We start from the raw sequence: 27,842 nt of genomic DNA, 5'->3' as shown, positions 1-27,842 counted from the left end.
TGAGAATGGTCCGGTTTCAGGATGACCAGCGGGGCTGCCTGGGGCCAGAGGAAGGGGCAGGAAGCCGCGTGTGCTTGATTGGGCCCGGCGGGCGGGAGGTGCTGCCGATTGTCCACACACGAGGTTTGCTCTACTGGGCACGTGAACTGAAATCGTAGTAGATGTGAGGACTCTGAAAACTTAATCTGGGAATGACGTCTCCTGAAAGCGTCGCTTTCTTTTCTAGGATAAAGATAAAGTTTCTCTGACCAAGACCCCAAAGCTGGACCGCGGCGATGGAGGGAAGGAGGTGAGGGAGCGAGCAACCAAGCGGAAGCTGCCCTTCACTGTGGGGGCCAATGGAGAGCAGAAGGACTCGGACACAGGTACGGGCGCTGCCCTCCCTCCCTGCCGACCGCCCCCGCCTGACTCTTCTCCTCCACGGGAAGGGTGCTGGCCTCCCTCCCTCCGGCGTCTCCCGACCCTGGCCCCTGCCTGGGGTGGGCCGCCAGGACAGGGGCCCCCCCAGCCTCTCTGCACCCCTCGGCTGTGCACCAGGACTCTCTGAGGAGTTGTGCTAGAGGCCTGGGTGGGGCCCAGAGCGAGCTGCAAGGACATCTTCTCTGTTGTTGATGTTCGGGCTGACTCTGTGCGGACAGGAAAGGCTCACACGCAGGGAACCCCCCCGGGAGTGCCAGGCAGGAACACTCCCCCGCGCAGGCTCCTGGTATGTGCCCAGCTGTGACCATCAGCGTGGGCTCCTCTGCCCTGAGGTCCCCGGGCCCCCCTGGCTCTGTCCAGTCCCCTGAAAGTCCTGTGTTGGAGAATAAGTGTGTTTTCCCTTAGGGCTACAAAAGCGCACAAATTAAACCCAGTTGTGTGGAATAGAAGCCAGAGGGAGCATTGAGAGGGAGCCAGAGTCAGTGCAGTTTTCCCGCGGGTGTGGCGGGGCCTGGGGTGCAGGGCAGGGCTGTGCACATGTGCGTGTGTGTGCGTGTGTGTGTGCATGCGTGTGCGTGTGTGTACGTGAACGTGAGTCTGCACACAGCGTGCACTTCTGTCTCTGTATGTGTGTGTGCATGGGGGGCTAATAACACTGGGCACACACACTTGAAAGTCAGTGCCTTCTTGAGCAGCTCTTGGGGCCCATGCTTTCTCCTGCCAGCCCAAGCTCCCTCTTCCTTTTGACCTCTGTGCTCAGGGGCCTGCCCAGCCTGCCGGTCATCTGACTGCTCTCTAGACATGTGAACCATTCGCGGGCACGGGCGAAAAGGGCCACACAGCACCCAGAGGGCCATCGAACCTGCGGTGAATTCAACCAGAGGGCAAGGAACAGAGGCCCCTGCCAGAAATGGGTGTGGATGGGACTTCCTGCGTGTGAGGGTCCACGTCAGGTAGCGGGAAAGTGGGCAGGGCCTGAGACAAGATAAGCAGGCTGGAAAATGGGGAGAAACGGCAGAGGGAACAGCCTGGAAATGTGTGTTTGTGCCATGGCTTTTATTCACGAGGTCACAGGTCCCTCCCCCGCTTCCTCCTGTGCAGGAGCTCCCTGAGCATATGTCCAGTCATGTAAAAGCCAGAGAAGTGGGCTTGGTTTTGCCGGCAAGGATATTGAGGAAGGTTGTGAGCCCCCCAGGGGTCCTTCACGAGGGTTCGACATGGCCCACGGCTCCTGTGGCTGAGCTGGCACAGTGGGGACAGGGAGAGGCCCGCGGATGCATGTGGGTGCCCTGGGCTCGCAGACATTGCTGTGGGTCAGGCTTTAGGCCCGGAGGAAATGAGGGCGGTTAGCGCAGCCTGGATGTCCTCCCTCCTGTTTTTGGTGCCGATACCAGTCTTAGTGGTGGGGGGCCTGGGGTTGCTCTTTGGTCGTTAGCTGTGTGGATGGGTTGGGGGTGTGAGGCTGGTGTCTGGCTTCCGGGATGTTCCTGTAAATGCCCCAGCAGCCTCGCTGTGAGTTAGGGAACCGCTGTTAAGAGCTGCTTCCTGAGAGAACCTGCTGTCTGAGCTGCGCGTGCGCCTGGGTAGGCAGCTGCTCTCGGGCTGTCGGCTCTGCTCTGCTGGGGAGGACTTCTTGGCAGTTCCCGCTTCATCTTCCGCTGGCTTCTTGGCCTCCTGTGCTTCCGGCCAGCCTTCTGGATTCGTCTGTTGCTGGCCAGTGTTTCAGCGAGAGGCTGCCAGGTGGGTTCGCCTGAACCCACCTGGGTCCTCTGGGGCGTCCGGGAGACTCTCGGGGTGCGCAGGGAGTGCGCCCGTTGTTTCTCTGTGAGTTGTGGGTCCAGGTGAGGGCAGGGAAGGAGTCACCGTTGGGTAGGAAGAAGGCGAAGAACGTTTAAAAATCAGAATTTCCCGGCCAAGGACTATGTTACAAAAATCTAAATACATATGAAATATGGTATTTGCCCTCCTGTTATGATCGTTTTGGGGGCCGGTTTTACATCGTCTACATCTGCTTTGTTAAGATAACACAGCTAGATTGTCCAGTGAGAGGATTCTTCTGTGCATGTCGTGCAGGACTTGGATCAGGAGCCTGAAATTTCGAACTCGAATCTGTATGCGTCACACACAGGACTGGGAAGCGGGCTGTGGGGCCCCCGGCTGGCCCTGGAGGCCTCGGTCCCGTCTGCACCTCTGCCGAGCGGAGTGCCTGACCCGGGTGCAGACTCTGAGAGCTGCACACCTCTGGCCAGGTGGCTCCCGGCCGCTGGGCTGTGCCTCCCCCACCGAGTCAGGAGGCAGAAGCCACGCGGGGAAAGACTGAAGGAGTGAACTGTGGGTGCCGAGTGACTGAGATTGGGGGACTCCAGTCCCCTCGGGGCCAGGCCGGGTCTGCTCGAGGTTCCCTGTATCCCCCCCCCACCCTGCCCAGCCCCCTGCTCCTGCTGTGTCCCTCCGGCGCCCTCTGCTGGGAAGATGCGGCCCTGCGCTCACCGGGAGGGGAGAGCCGCGGAAGGCTCCAGAACTCGGGGCCCTGAGCGACAAATGGCTTCCTCAGCTGTGCCCCCCAGGTGGGAAGAAGAGGCTGATGAGCCCCCTCCTAGGGACCACCGAGCCACCGGAGAGCATTGTCCTGGTTCCTCGACCCCCGTGAGGGGCCTCCGCAGTGCTTAGTCAGGCCTGGGGGCGGCCTGCCAAGAGCAATACGGCTCGTCTGTGGTGAAAGCTGGACGCACTCTGCATCCAAGCCAGACCGCCGCAGGTGGTTGGTCACTTTAGCTGCCCACAAGGCACCCCGGACAGCTCGTCCTTCCGGAGCCAGGTCTGTCTGGGCGCAGGAGGGACGGGCCGCGTGTGCTTGCCCAAAGCAGCCTGACGTCTTCTAGGAAAAAGAAGCTCGGAGACGGCTCCTCCCGTGGCCGCTGGGGAAGGCAGCCTGCCCCCTCCCCGCTGAACAGGAGGCGGAGGCCCCACAGGGTGGCCTCTCCCGGGCAGGTCGCCTGAGGCCCGCTGCCCAGTCTCCACTTGCGGTGTTGGGTGCACTGGCTTCAAAGTACACTAATCTGTCTACTTTGTGCAGATTAAATTTCTCCTCAGCTTAAATCTCTAAGCAAATGTTCAGGCCCCTTTCCGTGCCCACCCACCCTCTTCAGGCTTCTGCATGAGCCCACTGCTGTGTTGCAGTTTTCCGTCCTTTAGTGTGGACGTAAGCCCCGCTACTTCCTTCCCGAAGCCACTTGCTTCCCGAAGCCACTTCCTTCCCGAAGCCACTTCCTTCCCGAAGCCACCAAGGTGGGCCCTGCCCATCCCCAGAGGCCACACAGCGCCCCCCCCCCCCGCCCCGCCCTTCAGAGCACCGCCCCATCAGAAGCATCGGGAACTGCCTGTTCTCAGTACCTGAACGTTTCTTTGTAGCAGTGAGAAATTAAGGTTTGTTTTTTTTTGTGAAAAACACTCTTGTGTCCAGTATCTGGATGTTTATTCAGCAGTGCTGACATGTAAGCTACTCGTGCGCTCTGTGTTAGGGGTCTGGGGACACTCCCGTATTTACTGAAATCACGGTCACCCTGGTTCCGTAAGATCGGAAGGGGTGGCTGTTGTGACTTCTCCTCTGGGACTGTCCCTGTCTGGGGAAGGACTCTGGCTCCACTGCTGCGCGCTGGAGGCGGCATGTACGTGACCGTGAAGGGCTTCTCTGCTCACTCCCTGGCTCTCCAGGCGCTGCCTGTGGTGGTGGGGGGAGCTGCAGGGGAGCCTCTGGCTGGAGAGGACATGTGCCACCCACAGGGACACCTTTTCTGCATTGTTTTTCCTCCCTAAACTTGGACAGTTTCTTCCTGTACGGGGGGGTGGGGGGTGGGGGGGGAGTGTGGACTGGCCAAGGAAGGCTCTTTATACTTAAAATTCCTGATGTTCCCCATTTGCAGAATAGGTGGGAGTCTGCAGGGCTGGACCCTCACGACCACCCTGGGTTCTGTGACTCACAGGGAGGAGTCCCTAGGACCATGACTGATAAAGCATGGAGTGCAGTCCAGGGGAGCTGGCTACTAGGGGGAGCCTGGGCTGCAATGTGGCTACTCTGCCCGGTGGTGCTCCCAGGGTCTGGGGCAGGGGCTGACCGATGGTCAGAGGCTTGTACGGACCGGCCCCGGGGCCGGCAGGTTGACGGCACGGTTCGTACGCCGGTGCAGGTTTGGATTAGGGTTTATTTCGCTTGATTTTTGAAAGTCCTCGCCATGCTTTGGTGCCATGAAAAGGGGTCAGTGTTGGTCAAGCTGGGTTGTGGGGTGTTCATGCCAGCATCGCCTTCTCATACCCTGGCTTCCTCCCCACGGCTGTGACAGCCCTCCCTGAATTTCCCAGCGTCCGTGGAATGAGGACTGTGGTCCCCCTTGACTAGAGGCCACCCACCCAGCCCATGACCTGGGAGAGCCCCACCTGCACCGCAGAAGGCAGACATCGGAGATGGACCCCAGCCCTTCTCTTTTGGGACAGAGGAGACCAAGACCAGAGAAGTCAGGGGCTTGCTGAATATCCCCTCTGTCTTAAGTGACCGGTGGTGGTAATTGTCTTTAAAGGAAAGAGAGAAGTGGGTACAAACCAGGAAGATGGAGGGAAAAGCCAAACAAAACTCAAGTGCCCCCATGCAGACTGGGGGGGCGGGGGGGGGGGGGACCCTTGAGTCCTGGTCCTGCAGCATCTGGAGAACCTGAGCGTGAGGCCGGACAGAGACAAGCCCCCTTGCGGCTCCCTGCCTGATGTGGGTCGTCTCCAGCGTGCACGCTGCCCTGGCAGAAGTGGTCTTCCAAAAGCCTCGTAACTTTGGGGTCGGGCCCTGTGTTGGTATGGGTGCGGGGTGCCCCCGGTAGGCCAGCACCCTGCCTGCCGTCGGCGTTGCCTGAGCTCCTCCTGGTATCTCCGGGAGCTCTGCGATCCCACAAGTGCCCCACCGGATGCCCTTCTGTGGAGTGGGGCGCAAGAAGTGTTGACGTCGTATGGTTTCGTGGTGGGGTGTAGGAGGTGGAGGTTTCCCTTTGGACCAGTGTGCTGGACTTTGTCTCCTGAAAAGCCCTCTTCTGGAACAGCCCAGAAGTCAGAGGTGATGAGTGATGACCGAACGAAGGACTGGTTGTGAGCGCTCCAGGGCCCTGGGGGCTGAGGACAGTGGGAGTCAGCTGCCGGCCTCAGGCCCCTCGGGGCCACAGTGGACAGGCCCCTGAAAGCCACATCAGGGACACCGCAGGCTGGAAGGCACCATCCCTGAGCCAAAGCCCTCCGTCTCCTCCGGCTGGCATCCAGACGGGGCAAGGGGCTTTGAGAGCTGTCCCCGGAAATGAGCCCCATCCAGTCCCAGACCAGAGCAAAAGCCAGCCCTCTCCAGAGACATTGGCTTCCGTGCAGTGTCCCGGCCCCGGTGTTCAGGCAAACACTAGTGCCGGGTCAGAACCACGTACCACGTGGAAGACACCGCCATCCTGAGACAGAACCAGCCGCGGGGACCTTGCGTGGGGATGACTGGATACAAAGCACGGGTCAGTAGGGTGCAAGAGAGGAGAAATTGAAAACGTGAGCAAGGAACAAGGCGCTGCCAGAAAACACCACGTAGATTTTTAAAAATACAAAACGGAATACATGGAAATGAAAATTGCCAATGGAATTAAAAATTCAACGGGCAGATCATATAGCTCATTAGATGCGACAGAAGAAAGAATTGGTGGCTTGGATAGTCGTCAGCAAGGAGATCGCCTGCACTGAGGTACAGGAAGAGGAGGAGGAAACGAGAGAGGTTCAGGATGTGGACGAGAAAGCAGACTTGGGCCTTTGTGAGACGGGGTCCTTGGGCATCGGGGCGCACTGTGCCGCGGGCAGGACACAGGTGGGTGTGCGCGTCCGCATGTGCCGGCCAGATGGCAGAGGCAGGTGGCACTCCTGCCCGGCTCCGTGAGGAAGGCCGTCTCAGTGGCACACCTGCCTCCTTGCTGCCAGATTAACTGCGGTGACATCCACGTTCTGCTGGGGAGGGAAACGCAGTGGCAGGAAGTGGAGTCTGAGAACCATGGTCTCTTCAGCCCCCCCCCCGGGAAGGCCGCACTCTAGCCCGCCAGCTGCGGTGGTGTGTGGAGGGAGCGTGTTCCAGAAGGCCCGGGTTGGTGGGATGGGCTGCGGAGAGTGGGGACCTGCGTCTGCCGACTGGGTGGCTGCACCCGGGCAGGGGTGACGCGGTGGGGCACCGACGGCACAGACCGCGGCAAGCTGGCACCATACAAAAACCCCGGGTGGTGTCACATCAGCTGTTGTCCTGTCAGCGACGCGGGGGAGCTGTCCGGGCTCGGGTGAAACCATCATCTCCCACCAGGACCACAGCTGGGCTGACCGGAACGGGGCCGGGAGGGTGGGGGGGGGACGGCCCCAGCCTTGAGAGCTGCTCCAGCTCCGCCACCGTGAGGACGGGGGTGGCCGGTCTCCTTCCCGGGCCTCTGCAGAGCCCTCGGAGCCCCCAGAGGCGTGTCCAGGCTGCAGGCCAGTGGCCGGTCCCTGCCTGCAGGTCACTGCAGGGAGGCTGCACAGGTAGGCCTGGAGGGCCACCTCGACCTGCCAGGTTCGCTCTGCTCTGCAGCCTGGCACGGGCCGCTGGGAGTTCCTGGAGTCCTCCTTTGCTTCTGGTTGGATATTAGAAACAAAAACGAGCAGGATGCCAGAGAGGCTCTCGGGTTGTCCTGAGAGGTCGCTCTGGGTCATAGCTCCTCTTCTGGCGAGTGCCCCCCCCTCCCCAGCTGGGGCTGGGGGTGCAAAGGTAGGCTGGGCAGCCTCCTCCCCACCCCCACCGCCCTGTTGTGGACACCCCATCACAGGCACAGCAGCGGCTGGGAAGAGGGGCAGGTGACCCTGACCGCGTGTCACTTGGCTCCTCTGGCCAGAAGTCCAAGCTGCCCTGGGCACCCCGCACCCGAGGCCACACGCCGCCTGGCTGGACTCAGGCCCTCTGGGTACTGGGAGGTGTGGGGGCTGGTGGAGAGAAGGGTGTCTTAGAAGATGGGATTCTATTTGGGGGCTTTTTCCTGTGGTGACACTCGGAAGATGTCCTCCCGTTAACGCCCCCGAGACCTGTGTGGGGAGGTGGGCTGTGCGAGGCCCCTCCCACCAGGAGGGAGTTAGTACCTTCCGCTTCCCTGAGCATCGTCCAGCCTCAGCCGGGCTCTTGGCCACAGAGGGGAGGGAGGCCCGGTGCGGCGGGCACACGGAGTCTCTTCCTGAGACCGCGGGCCTGGTGTGGTGCCGTCACGTCCTGCTCCGCGGTGGGGGACGGTCTGTTGCCGCAGAAAGCCCTTTGGGCGCAAGGCTGTGGAGGTGTTCGGCTCCCACTCCCAGGAAGGGTGTCTCTTGGGACCCCCGCCACAACCCACCCCCACCCCTGACCGCTAGGGAGTCTGCTGCCTGTGTTGTCACTTGAAGACAGTGACTGCAGTGCCCTTGTGCCCGGTCCCTCTGGCACCTCAGGGTCCTGTGGGGTCTGTTCTGAGGACGCGCTGCCCACACCTAGCCTTGCACCTCCCTAGGCCTGCCCCAGAGAGCAGAGCTGGGCCACCGGCCTTGTCCTCTGAAGTTACTTAGTGTAATTTGCAGATGTCCCCATGAGCAGGAATCCTCGTGTGGCACGTGTTTCTCTGCACTCTGCTGTCTCCCTCCTCCGGCGGACTTCCTCTCTCCGCGGCCCCCAGGGAGGCACAGGGGCCCTGAGAGGCTGGAGGCTCTGTGGTTGGAGACCAAGCGGTGGTTCCTAGGAGACTGGGTGGAAATCGGGTCCTGATTGCGGAGCAGGGCTGTGTGCACGTGCCTTCCTGCTGCTGTCCTGACACCAGGGCCCCGTGCTGGAGACACCAAGCTGGTGGGGCATCTGTGTCTGAGTCATAGAGCAGGAGGTCAGCTCGTGTGTCCTGGGGGCGTGGGCCTTGTTTCTGTCATTGTTTGTACTCAGGCCGTGCGAAGGAGCAGCTCAGGGCAGAGCGGTCACCATGGGGGGGGGGGGGGGGGTGGTTAGTGGAGCACTCGGCCGTGTGAGAACTTTTAAACCCGATGCCCTGATTCGGGGGGTGTGTTCCAGAAAGCTCGGGTTGGGTGGGATGGCCCCGAGTGACTGCGAAAGTGTGGCTTAACTTCTCGGGACCTCGTCGGGCCACCGGGCAGGGCTGCTGCTATGTGTGGTTCCTCGCCCTGTGTAGAGGCTCCGGGGAGGCTGCCAGCCTCACCCCTGCGCCTGCCAGCTTGTAGGCAGAACGGGACAGGGTGGATAAGCTGGGGTCCTTGGTCACAGATGAGGAGCGTTCTGGAGCTTTCTTCCTTTCTCGAGCCCGGGCCTCATGGGTTGGTTAGAGACTCATCGTGGCCGGGGTGCCTGGGGAGCCTGTGTTGCAGCGAGTCACAGTGTGGTTTCTGAAAGGGCCGATTGCAGTACTTTCTAAGGAAGTAGCTCACAGAAAACTCTTCTTGAGAAAATGGAAAACGACGTATCTGTGGGCTGGGGATGTTGTCCTGGAGTCGGGCAGGCGGGGCGCACGGGAGCCTGTCCGGTCCGTGTCTCCCAGACAGCACCCACCTCCCCAGGGCAAACCAGAGCCATCGAGCCAGCCGAGGGCCCGGAGGGGGTCCTCTCTGACGTGCGGAGTGGAGAGCAGGAGGCCCCCCTCCCCCGAGGAGAGTTTCAGGACCCCCAAGTCTCCCATGGTGACCCTCCTTCCCTGGCTGCAGTTTGCACCGTGTGACCTAGAACACCCCCTAGCCAGCCCGACCCCCACACCAGGGCCCCACCCAGCACGCACGGGGGCAGTGTGGGGAGGGCTCCGGGCGCCTGGTGGATCCCTAAATCCCCGGCAGGAGGGGCACGAGGGCGAAGGAGGACAGTGAGCTTTGGCTCCGGGTTCACGGAGTCTGGGGGGTGTTTTCTGTCCCTTCCTCCCGCCTCTTCCCGGAGAAGCCACGCGGTGTGTCTGTGCTCAGGGTCGGCAGGGAGCTCTGTAAGGGGTCAGACCAGTGGAGGAGGTGTGCGCTCCGAGGAGGTGGAGACGGAACGGCCGAGCTGTTCCCTCGTGTCTGGTTAGTGCTCTGTGTTGATGCCTTTAGATGCCTCCAGCTCAGTCCATGTCGTGGTACTGCAAGGCTGGTTCGCTCCTCGAAGGGCCATGGCCTGAAATGGAGGTCCCTAGAAGCAAGAAGAAAGGTACAGTACTGACAAGTCGGCCTCGACCTTTTATGTGTTTCTGAACTGTGTTTGCCATTTATATCTGCACTGTGTGGAGGCGGGACGGGGAAGGAGGAACCGGAGTGTGGACACGTGCACTTAACGGACGGAGACCTGTCCCGTGTGAGCCAGGGCCCCAGCGAGGGGCCGTCCCACCGCCTGGCGTGCGGCGGGCCGTCGCGACCGGCCGGTGGGGGCCGAGGCGGGGCAGGCCTCATTGGCTGATGACGAGGTGTTGGAGTTGTCTCTGTTACCGCCGGAGGTGACGACCGGGCGGCTCGGTGCTGCCGGCCCTGTTCTCGCCCTTTCCCTGTGAGCTGTGAGGTGCGGGAGGCGGGGGCTCCGCGACGCCAGGCAAGGCTGCGCGCGGGTCCTGAGGACCGCGTGGCATGAAATGTCCCCCTGTCTCCTCCACCGCCTCACAGAGAAGCAGGGTCCTGAGCGCAAGAGGATTAAGAAGGAGCCCGTCACCCGGAAGGCCGGGCTGCTGTTTGGCATGGGGCTGTCTGGGATCCGAGCCGGCTACCCCCTCTCCGAGCGCCAGCAGGTGGCTCTCCTCATGCAGATGACTGCCGAGGAGTCCGCCAACAGCCCAGGTGAGCCCCCGGTGCCTCGAGGAAGCGGCCCAGGGCCCGGCGGCTTCTGTCACCGGGACAGGCCTGGTGACGCCCTGCCTGTCCTCTGCTTGGCCTGCAGTAGACACGACGCCAAAGCACCCCTCCCAGTCGACAGTGTGCCAGAAGGGGACGCCGAACTCCGCCTCGAAAACCAAAGACAAAGTGAACAAGCGGAACGAGCGCGGAGAGACCCGCCTGCACCGCGCGGCCATCCGCGGGGACGCCCGGCGCATCAAGGAGCTCATCGGCGAGGGCGCGGACGTCAACGTCAAGGACTTTGCAGGTGAGCGCTCACGGGCGCCCTCACCCTGCGTGCCCCGGAGGCCCCGCCTGGGGTCCGGGGGCGGAGCCGGGGGCGGGCGGGGAGGGGGGGGCGGTGGTTGCGCACAGGAGTTGGGGGCAGCGGGCAGACCTCGCACTTAGACCAGGGTGATGTGCTGTTGCTGCGGAGGAAGAGGTACTGATGTTTCGGAAAGTATTTCAAAAGAAGATCGCTTTCTTATTTTTTATTATCTTTAAGAGAATTGGGGGCATTTTTAGATGCCACTCTGCTGTGTTGTGTAGACCCCAGTTCCGTGGAAGAGGAGTCACGCCCCCGGCACGTTCAGGGAGAGGCGGCCCTGCCTCGGTGCCCGGCAGCCTGGGGACCACACCCCCCAGGGAAGAAATGTCTCCGAGAGGGCCCTTTCATTTAAGCCGGAAGTAGGTGTTCCTCCCCCGGCCCGAGACAGCCAAGCTTTACCTGCTTTGAGGGCCGTGTGGTCATGGAGGAGTATTGCCGGGTGTGAACAGGACGCTTGCTCTGTGCCGCAGCATCGGCACGTTCCACAGCCGTTCGTTCCGAGAGCGCGTGGGACGTGAGACCAGCAGAGCGGTCTCCGTGACGAACCTGTCTAGACTGCACCCACTGCCCTAGTTGATGGGGTTTCTGACCCAAACCTAATGTAGCACCTTCTCTGAAAATACAATTTTCCTAAGGCGAGATTTGCCAAAGCCCTGGAATTTGTGTCCACAGGGTGGCCCCGTTCGCACACTGACATTTGCGGGTGGCCTGTCGAGGCCCTAGTGGAGACGGCCGCCAGAGGAGGCCTCCCCGCGTGGCCTCAGCCACGTGCTGCCCAGAGGGCATGTTTCCAAACCTGCAGCTGTGGTCACAGACCCTGCCACCCTGCCCGCAGCCCCCTCGGCCGCTCTCCCTGTACCCTCCACGTGTGTTGCCAGATACGCTGGATTGAGCCTGCCACCCCCGACGAGTCCTCTACCCCAGATTGTGCCCGCAGAGGGTGAACCTGGAGGGTTAGCGAGCTGCACGTCGCGGGGCAGACGGGGCGCCCCAGCAAAGGACACTCAGGGCTTCCCGGGACCGTAGCCCTTCCGCGCAGGGCGCTGCCTCGGGACAGGAGTGGCGTTCTTGAGGATTAAATAACATAGGTCCTAAGTGTCTGTTTCCAGGCTGGACAGCGCTGCACGAGGCGTGTAACCGGGGCTACTACGACGTCGCCAAGCAGCTGCTGGCCGCGGGGGCAGAGGTGAACACCAAGGGCCTAGATGACGACACCCCCCTGCACGACGCCGCGAACAACGGGCACTACAAGGTGGGTGCCTCCCCGCACCCACGTCCCCCGCCGGGCCTGCTGGCCGCCTTGGACCTCATCCTGTCGCTCCCTGTCCCGCCGTCCCTACCGTCCTGCACGTTTGCCCCCTCCCCCCCCCAACCAGAGCCGTCCTCTCTGACCAGCCCACCTGCTTATCCTGGGTCAGCACCTGGGTGACCTCTTGCTCCATGTGACAGGGCCCTGCTCTGGTCATGCGGGCATGTCTAGGTTTTAGCAGCTGGATGATCATACGGCGGTGGGGAGCGGGGGAGGGGGGGTATTCATGGGCTGCTGCCAGCACTGTCCTTGTCCTTGTGGCATTTACTGTTGATGAAGCACAGAGAGGTGTAGCCAGTACACGGGAGGACCCTCGTAACCAGTCTGGGAGCAGCGAGTACCCAACGCACGGCCTCCCTGAGAGGACTAGCCCCCTTGGGGAAACGGCTGCCTCTGGGTCTGATGCAGGAGACGCGCAGAGGTGGCGAGGCTCTTGCTGTGGTCGTTACCAGACCTTCATGAAGAGGCCCAGGAAGGACAGTGGGGCCTGGCGAGGACAGCGCCTGTAGACCGGAACGCACCTCTGACGCTCTCCTGTAGCTGCTCTGCCCCGTCGCCTTGGGCAGGTGCCAGGGAACTAGCAGCACCCAGCGAGTGGCGAGCAGTCGAAGGATGATGAGTCACACAGTCGGGGGAGGGCTGTGAATGAGAAGATGCCCACGGTGACCGGACGAGTCCGGACACAGATTGTGTACTTGACGTCAGGGCTCTTGGTTAGCTCCTTGGGTTAGATAAAGGCATCGTGTGGTTATTTTGGTTTTTTAAGGGTCCTTTTAGAGAAATGCTAGAAAAGTTTATGAAATGCCTGGGACCCGCTAGAGTACCCAGGGTGGGGGAGGGATTGATGACACGAGTCTGGCGCTACGTTGGCAGCCGACAGAGTGGGGAGGGACAGGGTCGTCCTCTGAATCTCTGTACTTCTGTAATTGTCCTTGTAAAACTATCTTACGGAACAGACTGTGGAAATACGGGGAGGGGTGCAGGGTAGCGGCCCCCGGAGAGATCCCCGTCCGGATCCAGGGACTGTGAATATGTGACCTCACGTGTAAGGGGACTTCACGGATGGGAGTAAGCAAAAGATCATGCAGTGGTGACCCTCGATTATCCCCACGGGCCCAGTGCCCTCTGGGGTCCGTGTAGCAGAAACCCTTCCCCAGGAGGGAAGAGACCGTGAGGGCGGCTCGCCCGCGTTGCCAGCCTTGGCAGAAGGGGCCGAGGGACATGGTGGCTTCCAGCAGTTGGGACAGCCCTCAGCAGGCAGACGGCAGGGACACAGGGCCAGTCCCACCAATGCAAGGGACCCCACACACACGGAAAGGAAGGAGCCAACACCACACATCTGTAGGGTCAGCGAGACCCGTTGCAGACTTGGCGAGACGGAGGGGCTGGTGATTCGCTAGAGCTGCCGTGGGAAACCCGTGCCCGGGAAGCGGGGTCCTGGTCGGGGGAGGCCGCAGCATCCTAAGCGGGAATGAGCGACGGGGTGTTCCTGGTTAAAGATTGTTTCAACACCGCAGTGTCCGAACTGGGGCCGAGACAGCACTGGACCTGCACTTGAGGGCAGTGAGTCGGCCGCCCCGGTGTGCGAAGCACACTTGCCGGCTGTAGACAGTTGAGCAGAGCTGCCGCGGGGTCACCTGGACTGTGTCTGTCATTCACAGGACCCCCCCCCCCGCCTTACTGTGTCAAGGCACGAAAGAGGCAATCTTCTTTTCTAAAATAAACGAGAACACAAAATAAACCTACTTGGAAGAAGCTCGCTCTTTGTTTCCTCTGTTCTGTCAAGTCCCCGCTCCCCACCAGACCTCCAGAGCCCTTCTTTCCACACCCCGCGGGCCCTGCCGGATGGCGGCTCATCGCTGGCGGGAGACCATGGGGCCGTGGTCGGCCCACCACCGACGGGGAGGACTCTGCATGGGAGCGCAGACCTCCTCCGTGTGGCGGCGTGCTCGGCTGGGGTGGGGGGCCGTGCCGTGGCGGTGGGGGGCTGTCGTCTGGTCGAGCGCAGGTACCGGCACGGGGGTGCGTCGCGTGCTTCTCGGAAAGCCCCTGACCTGCCGGTTGCTGTTTCGTAGGTGGTGAAGCTGTTGTTGCGGTATGGCGGGAACCCTCAGCAAAGCAACAGAAAAGGCGAGACGCCGCTGAAGGTGGCCAACTCCCCGACCATGGTGAATCTCCTGCTGGGCAAGGGGACCTACACGTCCAGCGAGGAGAGCTCGACCGGTCAGTGGCCGGGAGCCGCACCGCGTGTGCCGGCTGGGGTGGGGGAGCTTCTGGACGGCCGGGACCCCACCCCCAGGGTTTCCTCGTCCTCCGGCCCTGCCCTCACACAGATCTCTCTCTCATTTCCTCCTGCCCGTGGCTGGCCTCCGATTTATCTAAATCAGGCGAAGAGCTGTCTCTCCTCCCCTTCCCTCCCCCTCTGCCTCGTCTGCAGAGCGCCGTCCCCGTGCATGTTCAGTAGGGTCGCTGTGACTCTGCCTCTGACCTCTTCCTCCCTGTTCCCAGCAGAGAGCTCAGAGGAGGAAGACGCCCCATCGTTCGCACCTTCTAGTTCAGTTGACGGCAATAACACAGACTCTGAATTTGAAAAAGGCCTGAAGCACAAGGCTAAGAATCCAGAGCCCCAGAAAACTGTGACCCCCGTCAAGGATGAGTACGAGTTTGACGAGGACGACGAGCAGGACAGAGTCCCTCCAGTGGACGACAAACACTTACTGAAAAAGGATTACAGGAAAGAAACTAAATCAAATAGTTTTATTTCTATACCCAAAATGGAAGTGAAAAGTTACACTAAAAATAACACGATTGCACCAAAGAAAGCGGCTCATCGCATCCTGTCAGACACGTCAGACGAGGAGGACGTTGGTGTCACTGTGGGGACAGGAGAGAAGCTGAGGCTCTCGGCACACGCGATACTGCCCGGTAACAAAACGCGGGAACCGTCCAGCTCCAAGCAGCAGAAAGAGAAAAATAAAGTGAAAAAGAAGCGAAAGAAGGAGACAAAAGGCAAGGAAGTGCGGTTTGGGAAAAGGAATGACAAGTTCTGCTCCTCCGAGTCGGAGAGCGAGTCCTCGGAGAGCGGGGAGGACGACGGGGACTCGGTGGGGAGCTCTGGCTGCCTCAAGGAGTCCCCACTGGTGCTGAAGGACCCGTCCCTGTTCAGCTCTCTGTCCGCCTCCTCCACCTCGTCTCACGGGAGCTCTGCCGCCCAGAAGCATAACCCCGGCCACGCGGACCAGCACGCCAGGCACTGGCGGACAGACAATTGGAAAAGCATCTCTTCTCCCGCCTGGTCAGAGGTCAGCTCTTTATCAGACTCCACAAGGACGAGACTGACGAGCGAGTCTGACTGCTCCTCCGAGGGCTCCAGCGTGGAGTCGCTGAAGCCCGTGAGGAAGAAGCAGGAGCACAGGAAGCGGGGCGGCCTGCAGAGCACGCTGTCGGAGAAGAAGAACTCTTTCCACGCCGGCGTGGACGGCGCCATTCCCAAGCTGGACAAGGAGGGCAAGGTCGTCAAGAAACACAAGACAAAACACAAACACAAAAACAAGGAGAAGGGGCTGTGCTCCGTGGGTCAGGAGCTCAAGCTGAAAAGTTTCACTTACGAGTATGAGGACTGCAAGCAGCGGCCGGAGAAGGCCATACTCCTGGACGGCGACGTTCCCAGTGAGGGCAAGCTGAAGGCCTTGAAGCACGACCGGGACCACTTCAGGAGGGAAGAGCGGCTCGGCAAGGTGAAGTCGGAAGACAGGGAATCCTGGCTCTTCAAAGAGGAGGTGGTCAAGGTTTCCAAAGACGAGAAGGCCCTGAAGAGAATCAAAGATGTGAGCAGGTCTTTCCGAGAAGAGAAAGACCGTGCGAGTAAAGCAGAAAGAGAGAAACTGGTGAAGGAGAAGTCTCCCAAAGAGGAACGACTGAGGCTCTACAAAGAGGAAAGAAAGAAAAAGTCCAAAGACAGGCCCGCCAAGCTAGAGAAGAAGAACGATTGTAAGGAGGACAGGATTCCAAAGGAGAAGGAGAAGGCTTTCAAAGAAGAAAAAGACAAAGCGAAAAAAGAAAAAGTCTACAGGGAAGACTCTTCCGCTTTCGACGAATATTGTAACAAGAGTCAGTTTCTGGAGAACGAAGACACCAAATTCAGCCTTTCTGACGACCAGCAGGATCGGTGGTTCTCGGACTTGTCCGATTCGTCCTTCGATTTCAAAGGGGACGACAGTTGGGATTCTCCAGTGACAGACTACAGGGATGTGAAAAGTGACCCCGTGGCCAGACTGATCCTGGAGACCGTGAAGGAGGACAGCAAGGAAAAGAAGCGGGAGAGCAAGGGCCGTGAGAAGCGGGACTACGGGGACAGGCGCAGCGACAGGGACGCCTTCTTCCGGAAGAAGGACAGAGACTGTCTGGACAAGAGCTCCGAGAGGAGGAGGGAGCAGGCAGACAAGCATAAGGGCATCCCCGGCTGCCTTCCCGACAAGGACAAAAAGCGGAGGGAGTCCGCCGAGGGCGGGCGGGACAGGAAGGACGGCCTCGAGGCCACCAAGGAGCGGAAGGATGGCCGGCCCAAGCCCGAGGAGGCCCACCGGGAGGAGCCGAAGGAGGTGGCCGGCGAGGCCGGCTTCAAGGACAGGCCCGACTGTGACTTTGGGAAGGGCCCCGAGCCCTGGGAGAGGCTCCATGCAGCAAGAGACAAGGAGAAGAAGGAAAGGGGGAAATTAGAGAAATACAAAGATAAGTCCGGTGACAGAGACAAAAGCGAAAAGTCTGTCCTCGAGAAATGTCAGAAGGACAAGGAGTTTGACAAATGCTTTAAAGAGAAGAAGGATCCCAAGGAGAAGCACAAGGACAAGGAGAGAAAGGCGTCTCTTGACCAGGGGAAAGAAAAGAGGGAGAAGAATTTCCCTGGGCTTCTGTCCGAGGACTTCCCTGAAAAAAAAGACGAGAAGAAGGGTAAAGAGAAGAGCTGGTACATCGCCGACATATTCACAGACGAAAGCGAGGACGAGAAGGACGAGTTCGCGGCCAGCGGGCTCCGACTCGGGGACGCCGGGGACGCGCCGCGGGCGGACGGCCCCCAGGACGCCGACCGGCACCGGAAGCACTCTGCCGACCGGCAGCACTCGGAGAAGCAGAAGGAGCGAGAGCTCCGAGAAAAGAAAAGGGAGAAGGGAGCCGCGGAAGGGGCGAAAGACAAGAAAGAAAAGGTCCTGGAGAAGCACAAGGACAAGAAGGACAAAGAGGGTGCGGACAAGTACAAGGACAGGAAGGACCGCACCTCGGCCGACCCCACCCAGGAAAAGAAGAGCAAGCAGAAGCCTCCCGAGAAGCTGGAGCGGAAGCCCTCCGCGGAGGACAGGGCCAGGAGCAGGCACCGCGAGAGGCCGGACCGGGAGCACTGCCGGGACAGGAAGGTGTCGAGGAGCGCCGAGGCGGAGAAGAGCCTGCTGGAGAGGCTGGAGGAGGAGGCCCTGCACGCGTACCGGGAGGACTCCAACGACAAGGCCAGCGAGGTGTCCTCGGACAGCTTCACCGACCGCGGGCAGGAGCCCGGCCTGAGCGCCCTCCTGGAGGTGTCCTTCACGGAGCCCCCGGAGGAGAAGGTCAGGGAGAGAGAAAGGCACAGACACTCTTCGTCCTCGTCCAAGAAGAGCCACGATCGGGAGAGGGTCCGGAAAGACAAGTGTGAGAAGAGAGACAAGAGCGACGATTACAAGGACACGGGCAGCAGGAAGGAGCCCGGCCAGTGCGACAAGGACTTCTCGGACGCCGACGCTTACGGGATCCCTTACGGCGCCAAAGCGGACGTAGAGGACGAGCTAGATAAAACCATTGAGTTGTTCGCCACCGAAAAGAAAGATAAAAATGATTCAGAGAGAGAGCCTTCCAAGAAAGCGGACAAGGAGCTGAAGCCTTATGGCTGTGGCGCCGCCGGTGCCCTCAAGGACAAGAGGCGGCGGGAGAGGCACCGCGAGAGGTGGCGGGACGAGCGGGAGAAGCACAGGGACAGGCACAGCGACGGGCCCCCGCGGCACCACAAGGACGAGCAGAAGCCCGCAGCCAGAGACAAGGACAACCCTCCAAACGCACTCAGAGACAAGTCCCGGGACGAGAGCCTGAAGCTCAGCGAGGCCAAACCGAAGGAGAAGTTCAAGGAAAACCCGGAGAAGGAAAAGGGTGACTCGGTGAAGGTCGGCAACGGCAACGATAAGCCGCCGGCAGCCAGAGACCAGGGCAAGAGAGATGCCCGGCCCAGAGAGAAGCTTCTGGGCGACGGCGACCTGATGATGACCAGCTTCGAGCGCATGCTGTCCCAGAAGGACCTGGAGGTCGAGGAGCGGCACAAGCGGCACAAGGAGAGGATGAAGCAGATGGAGAAGATGAGGCACCGGTCCGGAGACCCGAAGCTCAAGGACAGGGCGAAGCCCGCTGAGGACGCGCGCAAGAAGGGCCTGGACGTGCCCGCACGGAGGCCGCTGGTGCCGGACCCCGCCCTGAAGGACAAGAGGCCCAAGGAGCCCGCTCTGGCCCCGCCGGCCGCCGACGGCAAGCCCCCCCTGGGGCCGGCCGGGGACGCCAGGGACTGGCTGGCCGGGCCGCACGCGAAAGAGGCGCTGCCCGCCTCCCCGAGGCCGGACCAGGGCCGGCCCACCGGGGTCCCCACGCCCGCGTCCGTGGTGTCGTGCCCCAGCTACGAGGAGGCCATGCACACGCCCAGGACCCCGTCCTGCAGCGCGGACGACTACTCTGACCTCATTTTCGACTGCGCTGACCCCCAGCCCGTCTCCAGCACGTCCGCCAGCGCCTGCTCCCCCTCTTTTTTCGACAGGTTCTCTGTGGCAGCGAGTGGGATTTCGGAAACCGCGAGCCAGACGCCTACGAGGCCGCTGTGCACGAGCCTGTACCGTTCGGTGTCTGTCGATATCCGGAGGACCCCCGAGGAAGAATTCAGCACTGGGGACAAGCTGTTCAGACAGCAGAGCGTCCCCACCGCGTCCACTTACGGCTCGCCAGGGCAGCGCCTGGAGGACAAGGCCCCTGTGCCCCCAGGTCCTGCCGAGAAGTTCGCCTGCTTGTCCCCGGGGTACTACTCCCCGGACTATGGCATCCCCTCCCCCAAAGCGGACGCTCTGCACTGCCCGCCTGCGGCTGTGGTCAATGTCACCCCCTCCCCAGAGGGTGCTTTCTCTGGTTTACAAGCGAAGTCCCCGCCTTCGCACAGAGATGAGCTGTTGGCCCCGTCCATGGAGGGGGCCCTTCCGCCTGACTTGGGCATCCCCCTGGATGCCACGGAGGACCAGCAGGCCACTGCCGCCATCATCCCCCCGGAGCCCAGCTACCTGGAGCCGCTGGACGAGGGCCCCTTCAGCACGGTCATCACAGAGGACCCCGTCGAGTGGGCGCACCCAGCTGCCTCGGAGCAGGCCCTGTCCTGCAGCCTGATGGGGGGCGCCCCCGAGAACCCCGTCAGCTGGCCTGTGGGGCCGGACCTCCTGCTTAAGTCCCCACAGCGCCTCCCAGAGTCCCCGCAGCATTTCTGCCCCACTGAGGCCCTCCACCCTGCTGCCCCGGGGCCCTTCGGCGCCCCAGAGCCCCCTTACCCAGGCTCCCCTGACTCGTACCCTCTGTCGGCCACCGAGCCTGGACTCGAGGGCGCCAAAGGCGACGTGGTGGACACAGTCCCGGCCGCTGTGCCCGCCCCAGAAGAACCAGCCCCCTTTGCCCCTCCTTCCAGGCTGGAGCCCTTTTTCACCAACTGCAAACCGCTCCCTGACGCGCCCCCCGACGCGGCCCCGGAGCCTGCGTGTTTGGCCACCGTGACTCAGGTGGAGGCTCTGGCGCCCATGGAGAATAACTTCCTGGAAAACGGGCACGACCTGTCGGCCCTCGGCCAGGTGGAAGCGGTGCCCTGGCCTGATGGCTTCCCCAACTCCGAGGACGACTTGGACCTGGGGCCCTTCTCTCTGCCAGAGCTTCCTCTTCAAGCTAAAGACGTTTCCGATGTCGAAACGGAACCAGTAGAAGAGACTCCCCTTGGCCCTCCGGAAAACACCCCCGCGGGGCCCCCCGTAGTCCCGAGTGGCGGGGATGTCCCTGCAGCGGCTGCCGAGGAACAGCCCGCACTGCCTCCCGACCAGGCGGCTCCCCGGCTCCCCGCCGAGCCCGAGCCGGAGTCCCCCGAGGAGCCCAAGCCGGATGTGATGTTGGAGACCACGGTAGAGGCAGGGGTCACGTCAGAGGGGAGGGTCCCCCCCGAGGACTCGGACTCCAGCCTGGGGCCCGCACCGCCAGCCCCGGAGCGGCATCCAGCGGGGAGCGGAGACGAGGAGGCCGAGGGCCGGGACCCCCCGGCCGCGTCCCACGGCACCCCCGACGCCGCTGTCGTTGCCGCCGCCGCCGCCGCCGCGGATGGCTCTGCACAGGCACATGTGGAGGACGGGGCCGGCCCGCTCGACGGGGCCGGCCCCGAGGGACCTGTGGGCGGCATCCAGCCCGAAGCTTCAGAACCAGAACCCAAACCCGCGGTCGAAGCCCCGAAGGCGCCCAAGGTGGAGGAGATCCCCCAGCGCATGACGAGGAACCGGGCTCAGATGCTGGCCAACCAGAGCAAGCAGAGCTCGCCGCCCGCCGACAAGGAGCCCGCGCCCGCCCCGCCCGCCCGCGCCAAGGGCCGCTGCTGCGAGGAGGACGACCCCCAGGCCCAGCACCCGCGCAAGCGCCGCTTCCAGCGCTCCAGCCAGCAGCTGCAGCAGCAGATGAACACGTCCACGCAGCAGACGCGGGAGGTGATCCAGCAGACGCTGGCCGCCATCGTGGACGCCATCAAGCTGGATGACATCGAGCCATACCACAGCGACAGGTCCAACCCCTACTTCGAGTACTTGCAGATCAGGAAGAAGATCGAGGAGAAGCGCAAGATTCTCTGCTACATCACGCCGCAGGCGCCCCAGTGCTACGCCGAGTACGTCACCTACACGGGCTCCTACCTCCTGGACGGCAAGCCGCTCAGCAAGCTGCACATCCCCGTGGTGAGTACCGGAGGCGGGCGGGAGAACCCGCTGGCGGGGCTCTGTCGGCCGTCCCGCGTCCCGCGTGCGCTCCCCATCCGGGGCCTGACTGGCCAACCACACGTGTGCCCAGCGCTCGGTCCGCTGGGTCGACGGTCTCACCCAGCTGGTCTGTCTGCTCTAGCTACGCCCTGCAGACCCCCAGCTGGGGCTGCCCTGGGGCCGCTCGGTGCCTGCCCCTGCCAGTGAGGGTCTCCGCTCAGCCCTTTTAACACCCCCCGGTAACACTCCGTGTTCCCAGTGGCCCCAGGTTGCCAGCCGGAGGCCAGGCCTCACTGTCGTCACCGTGCAGCCCTGAGCAGCAAGCACCCTGGCGGCTTCCCCGCCCCCCCCCCCCACCACTGTGGGCTTTGGGAGCCCAGGGACCCTGTGTCTGTGCAGACCCCGCCATCTACACACACCACCTTCCAGCTAGCCGTCTGCATCCCCACTTCTCCCATTGTACCCTCTTCCTCGGGGCGGGCTCCTGCCACCACCCCTGCCCAGGAACAGCCCCCCTGCAGCACAGCCACCGCCCTGGGCCCCTCAGCACCTGTTCAGCCCAGGTGCAGGTGACTTGCTTCATCTCGGACCCTCCCACCCGCTTGGAGGGGAGCCAGGACTTCCGTTGCGTTACCATCAGGCCCAGAACAGGCCTGCAGCCCACAGGGCCCACCTCAGAGCAGCCCCCTCCCCCCCGAGAGTCACACTGGATCGTGTGTTCTGGAAGGTGGCATCTGAGCTGGCTCTTTCTTCACCGGGTGTCTTCTGAACAGCGATAGGTGGCTCTGAGCGTCAGGTTCAAAGGGCAAGGCCTTGGGGGCACGGCTGCCCGGGCCACCACCCTCCCTGGACAGCCCAGTCTTCCGGCACTTTGATGGGGCAGGGGGGTGGGGGACAGACAGCTTTGAGCCCAGCAGGACGTCTGGCCTGGAAGCATCCAGGTGCTGGGTCTCTTCTGGGTCACTGGTTCAGAAAAATCTGGCCTGAGATTTCTGTTCAGTGACGTGTTTGGTTGCCCTTTTGTTTAAATTTTGGTTTTCAAAACGGAGCACCATGACCTTCATGGAAAGTTCGGCAAATAGAGAAAACAGCAGGGGTCGCTGTGGTTTGTGTAACTTCTTATTTTCCACTGGGACTCCCGCCTTTCGTTCTAGAAAAAAAAACCTTTCCCTTCCCGTGGTCCCCACGCCATAAAGCACCCCAGGCCATTAGGGGCGGGCGGGCAGAGGTCAGGCATTCCTGGACTTCTCGCCAGGCCAGAGGGTGCGTCTCAGGGCTGAGTCCTTCAAGTGGGTTGGTGTTCCTGGTGCAAGTTCACAGCCTCACCAACCACCCCACCCCCACCCCCGTGATTGCAGATCGCGCCCCCTCCCTCCCTGGCGGAGCCCCTGAAGGAGCTGTTCAAGCAGCAGGAGGCCGTGAGGGGGAAGCTGCGGCTGCAGCACAGCATCGAGCGGGTAAGAGGGGGCGGCGGGCACGAGGGGGCGGCGGGCACGGGGCGTCTGTCCGGGTGAGTCCTGCTCATCTGGCTGCTCTCCTCCAGGAAAAGCTCATAGTCTCCTGCGAGCAGGAGATCCTGCGGGTTCACTGCCGGGCAGCGAGAACCATCGCGAACCAGGCGGTGCCGTTCAGCGCCTGCACCATGCTGCTGGACTCCGAGGTCTACAACATGCCTCTGGAGAGTCAGGTGGGTGACCGTCCGGGCCCGGCACTCGCTCTCCCGTCTGCAGCTTCCCAAGAGGAGCTGGGCCTCCTGGGATTCGGCTGCGCTGTGGGCAGCGAGCGGGAAAGGGCCGCATCCCGCAGGTAGCCCAGCCTGGTTCAGTTCCCCAGTCCGCGCCAGGGCCGGGGAGGGTGGCGGCAACCACACGGCGGGACACGCAGCAAGCAGCAAGCACCCTGGCCGTGTCGAGAGATGCCCCGCTCCAGGGTCCTCGTGGACTCCAGCAGTCTCTCCGCTCACTGAGAGTTGTACTTGTTTTAGAGGAAGATTTAAATAAGAGACGAGTAGTATCCAGGCGACGTGCTCTGTGGAGGCCCCACCGGGAAGCTGTCCTGTGGCAGATGGGGGCAGAGCAGGGCCCACGGCGAGGGGAGGATCCTGCGGGCCCTGGGGTCCTGCTGGAACAGACTTCCTGCCTGGCCTCACCTGCTGGCCGCTCCCAGCGTTGACCCAGGAAGGGGTCCCTCCTTCGCCCCCGCTGTCCCACCCCCCATGCACCCAGGCCTGGGGTCAGACCGACACGGGTTTACTCCCCGATTTGTTCTCTTCCCCAGCCGCCTCCGAGACTTTTTAAAAGCAACCCTGAACGTGTCATTTTGGGCCTGTCCAAAAACACTGCTGTCTCCTCGGGCCTCTCCTGTCCCCTGGCCAGCGTGCGCGCCTGCTGCACCCCAGGCTCACGTAGCGCTGCACGGACCCCTGGGGCTCTGGGCAGCGTTCTCAGGCTGGCCGTGTGCAGACAGCAGTGGTTCCGTGGTTTTTAAGACTCTTTATTTGCACATCAAGGGCTTTGCGTTCACTTACATGCAGTCTTTAAGAATTGATCATAAATATAAAAAATAAAAAAACTTTTAAAAATGAAAAAAAAAAAAAAGAATTGATCTTAAAAAACTTTCCCCACCAGGGGTGACTGGGGTCAAGAGTTTGAGCCCCTGCATTGGGCGTGGAGCCTACATAAAACTAAAAAAAATTTTTTTAACTTTCCCAACTGAACATAGTACATATAAAAAACAAGATTGGTCTAGAGCAGAAAGAGAGTCTACAACCCAAAGGGCTGGGGCCTCAGTGATCACCGTGGGGGCTCTGTGCCTCTGAAAGAACCAAGGGGCTGGAAGACTTCCTGGGCTGCTTCCGAGCCTGAGGACAGTGAAGGCCTCTGCCCTGCCGAGCGTCTGCGGTGGGGCCTGCGCTCCACTTCCCGAGGCCGCACCACAGACACTGTGACGTGTGACGGCCTCCCGGGACACCCAGGCCGCGGGGGCCGGTGAGACCACCACCCTCCGTCCTGAGGCTTTACCTGTTCGTGAGCCCGTCTGTGGGCGCGGGGCTACCGTGCGTGAGGACAGGGACGTGAGGTTGGCGTCCCGGCCAAGGCACCTCAGGTCTCTTCAAAGAGAATTACAGACCGAAGAGACCAAAGCATAGCCCTGCCAGCCTCACCGTGCGTGTCCCCGTGACTCCCAGGGAACGCGGTAGGGGCCGGGGACGGAGGGCGCCCATTTGTTTGTGCCCAGCACACATCCCCGCACCCCCCCCCCCCCCACACACACACACACTCAGCGGCCTCCTGGGGACACGCCAGCCAAGCTCCTCACGGAGGGGCGGCAGGGGGGTGACACGGACCGTGGGCTCCTCTTGACTCTTCCCCATCCAGCGTCCGCGCCTCTCCCCTCAGGGCGACGAGAACAAGTCCGTGCGCGACCGGTTCAATGCGCGCCAGTTCATCTCGTGGCTCCAGGACGTGGACGACAAGTACGACCGCATGAAGGTGAGGACCCTGTGCCCTCCCCCGCCCGGGCGGCAGCGGGGGCGGGGGAGGGGGCAGCTGCTGCCGGATCCCCCGTTTGCAAGTGACAGTGTCAGACCCCGTGAGCCCGGCTGATGCCTTCAGGGAGCTGAGGTCTCCCCGCCCCCCATGTTGCCTCCTTAGAGTGTCTTCCCTCCTGTCCAGGTGTGCGGGGAGCAGCTCCTGTCACCAGCTGGCGGTCAGACCTCTGTGGGACCCCACCTTGAGCCCTCCTCAAAGGTCACAGCACACACCCATCACCACTGCTCTGGACGTGCTGACCAGTGCAGCAGCCAGAGAGCATGGGTGGGAGCTAGAGAAAGATTAGCAAGTAAGAAGCGAATCCCCACGTGCAGGCGCTAGGGCCGCCCACAGGGCCGTCCACAGGGTCGCCCGCGAGAGCCAACAGACTCGGCGGCACAGTGGGCGCCACCCCGGGGCAGCTCCAGGAGGCAGGGCCTGGGGAGGGGGGGGCACACCCGCCGGCCTCCCTGGGGCTCTAGGGGGCTGGGGGAAGGGGTCCGGAGCTCTCCATCCTCCCCGCCCCGGGGAGTCCGCTCTTGGAAAGGAGGACCGTGTTTCCCGGAGGCCGGCCTTACCTGCGTCCCCTCCCTCGCTGACCCGTGACCGCGGTGCCACAGCAGCGCACGCACCTGAGAAGGTGCTGGCGTGGGGGTAGCCAGAGCCCAGAGCAGAGAGGAGCCCGCTCCGCGTCCGTGGTCTCGGGCAGGTCCCGGGGAAGCTCCAGGATGCTGCCGCACCAAGTCCCGCCAGCCGGGCCCGCAGGCTGCACGGGGGGGGGAGGCTTTCCTAGAGCAGACGGGAGTGGTGACGACATTTTAAGATCGGTGTTGGGCGATAGAAACGCCACACGGGCCCCACGCCCCGGATGTACAGAGAAGTCATGAAACCAGGGAGAGGCGAGGTGGCTAGAACGATGAGCCCAGCAGGTCGAGTCCGCACGGGCTCGGAGACGTGGCCCCGGTGCAGCGGGGGGTGGTGTCTTTCCCGAAGACCAAAGACGGAGCGCTTAGAGCCCCTGCCGCCCCTCCCCGCTCCCTTCCACACACTCCCAGCTACTTTAAGGCGAATTAGAGACGGCGATTCCCCGCCGTGCATGCGCTTGCGCACATCTGAGCAAGCGAGACGCGCTGTGACGTCAGACTGCTCACGTCCGCTTCTCTGTCCGTGTGTGCTGCGTCCGTCCCAACCCCCCCCCCCCTCGGCGATCCCGTCCGAGTCCCCGTGTCCGCTCTCCCCTTTGCCCCCCCCAGCGCCCCGGATACAGAGCCGCTACGGCACTGCCCGCGAGGACCTGCTGCCGGGGTTCAGTGCCCACAAGTCCCCAACGCTCCCGGCCTAGGTGACGCGTCACCAGCCGTGAACGAGTGCAGAGTGACACTGTCGAGATTCCGCTGCAACGCCCGGGGCGGGGGGCGGGGGGCGGGGCGCTGGGCCTCGCGACTCCGACTCCCGGGGCAGGGCGCGGGGCGAAGGCGCGGGACCGAGGTCTCGCCTCGGCGCCCCTCACCTGTCGCGTTTCCCGCAGACGTGTCTCCTGATGCGGCAGCAGCACGAGGCCGCGGCCCTGAACGCCGTGCAGCGGATGGAGTGGCAGCTGAAGGCGCAGGAGCTGGACCCCGCCGGGCACAAGGCGCTGTGTGTGCACGAGGTGCCCTCCTTCTACGTGCCCATGGTCGACGTCAACGACGACTTCGTGCTTCTGCCGGCCTGACGCCCCGCGGGACGGCCACGCGGGACACAGGCGAGGGCCGCACGCGTCTGCCCGGCGCCGCTGCCGAGTCGGGGCAGTGCAGGGAGACCTTGTCCCTCGGGCGGGGACGTCCAGGGAGAGACCCCGCACTTGGCCCCTCCCCCCGGGAGCTGCCGCGGGAGCACGAGGAGACGGCGGCCTCGGGCTCGGCTTTCCGGGCGGCTGCACGGGCATTTCAGGAGCTGCAGGACGGATGTCTTTTTTACAATTTCCTGTTCCATTCTGATCAACTACAAGAAGGAAAATTAAGGCGGCCACCCCTCACGGACAGTGACCTCCGGGTCGGAGGGCGGGGACGGGCTTGGGGCGGGCTGCGATACTGGGGCCGCGCGCAGGGCCGCCCGCCCGCTGCGGAGGGACACAGAGCCGGGACTCTCGGGTTGTGTTTTTAATGGAGTCAAATCCACGTGGTTTGTATATTTTTTCCTTTAATCTTGGGCATTTTGTTTCTCTTTCTGAGAACATAACTTGAAACACTACAGAGCCAATAATCATATAAAAAGTGTACCCGTAAACGCTGTACAGTTTTATACACATTCACAATGTACTTTTGCTGCCTTCTAGATAATTTATTTTGCAACACATTACTGCACAGTTGTAAATAACTTATGTACTGTAACATCACTTCAGTTATGTGTAAAGAAATAAATAAATTAATTAAATGCTCTTTGTACACGACAGGCCCTCTCCAGGAGGGGCCGACATGCGGGACCGACGGGGGCTGCCCCACTGGAACACCACGCGGTCTTCAACTACCTTGCTCCCCAGTTACTACCTTTTTTTTTTTTTTTTTTTTTTGAAACTAATTTTTCCCTTTTCCGGTCTTTACTGGGTCCCAAGCCCCACCCCCACCAAGCTGCACAGCTCACAGCGGGGACAGGGATCCCTGAGCCATTCATGTCCTGTCCCCCGGGCAGCCAGACCTGGGCTTGGGGACAGAGAAGGCCAACCCACCCCCACCCCCCCCCCCCCACCCCCGAAGGAAACAAGAGTCACTCGCTCCTGGGGCAGCAGGTCCCATGCTGTGTGGCCTTGCAAAGACCATCGTCCGGCTCTGTGCCCAGAGCAGGAGCTGCCACCCTCCCCCGGGGGGGCTGGCAGGTTCCCCAGCCACGCTGCAGCTGTGCAAGGGTCCCGACCACTGGGACCCCCATGCTGCCAGAACCAGCTCAGAGGACAGGAGTGGGAGGTGTGCGCCCCGCCCCACGCCCCTCTGGCAGGAGATGCTCGGGGATGAGACCCGGCTGGCCCAGGGCCGCCTTCTGCACAAGGACTCCCAAAGTGGCTCCTTCCTGAGGCCGCCCGGCCCCCAGCACGCAGGGTGCTGTGGACGCGTGGGTGTGGAGGTGCGGGGTGGACCTCCTCGCGCACGCCCTGGGGCACATCACGTGGCCTCCCCTCAGCCTCCTGTACCTGAGCCACGGAGGAACCCCGGCGGGAGCAGGCGTCCAGCCCCGCAGGCCTGCGGGCCGGGCGGGGGGTGGGGCCAGGCCCTCGCCGAGTCCACGCGTGGGACGGAGGCGGCGGGGGAGGTCGCCCTCTCCCTCCACGGGACTCCCGGGCCCCCCCCTCGTGTGCTGGCCTGGGGATC

The 27,842-nt window shown here is 62.4% G+C and overlaps 1 protein-coding gene across 14 annotated transcripts in view; it reads left to right on the top strand.

Annotated features, from left to right (window-relative positions):
* The window catches only part of ANKRD11 (ankyrin repeat domain containing 11), a 180,711-nt gene extending 153,798 nt beyond the window's left edge, over positions 1 to 26,913 (top strand). For 7 of the 14 annotated variants that reach the window (XM_047846188.1, XM_047846183.1, XM_047846185.1 and 4 more), the window contains 11 exons: positions 227 to 365; positions 10,078 to 10,248; positions 10,349 to 10,552; positions 11,722 to 11,864; positions 13,997 to 14,144; positions 14,430 to 20,947; positions 22,327 to 22,425; positions 22,512 to 22,655; positions 24,367 to 24,459; positions 24,643 to 24,808; positions 26,027 to 26,913. In XM_047846188.1, the coding sequence (XP_047702144.1) occupies positions 227 to 365; positions 10,078 to 10,248; positions 10,349 to 10,552; positions 11,722 to 11,864; positions 13,997 to 14,144; positions 14,430 to 20,947; positions 22,327 to 22,425; positions 22,512 to 22,655; positions 24,367 to 24,459; positions 24,643 to 24,808; positions 26,027 to 26,643 (8,442 nt within the window). In that variant the 3' untranslated portion in view covers positions 26,644 to 26,913. Of the gene's footprint in view, positions 1 to 226; positions 366 to 9,534; positions 9,632 to 10,077; positions 10,249 to 10,348; positions 10,553 to 11,721; positions 11,865 to 13,996; positions 14,145 to 14,429; positions 20,948 to 22,326; positions 22,426 to 22,511; positions 22,656 to 24,366; positions 24,460 to 24,642; positions 24,809 to 26,026 lie in introns of all 14 variants that reach the window. The other 7 variants (XM_047846192.1, XM_047846191.1, XM_047846190.1 and 4 more) reach the window with 7 other exon arrangements.
* The last annotated feature ends 929 nt before the right edge of the window (positions 26,914 to 27,842 follow it).

Source organism: Prionailurus viverrinus, unplaced genomic scaffold, assembly GCF_022837055.1.
Source record: "Prionailurus viverrinus isolate Anna unplaced genomic scaffold, UM_Priviv_1.0 scaffold_38, whole genome shotgun sequence".
Lineage (NCBI taxonomy): Eukaryota > Metazoa > Chordata > Mammalia > Carnivora > Felidae > Prionailurus > Prionailurus viverrinus.
The sequence above is the reverse complement of the archived record's forward strand: the minus strand, read 5'-3'. Positions and strand labels throughout refer to the sequence as shown.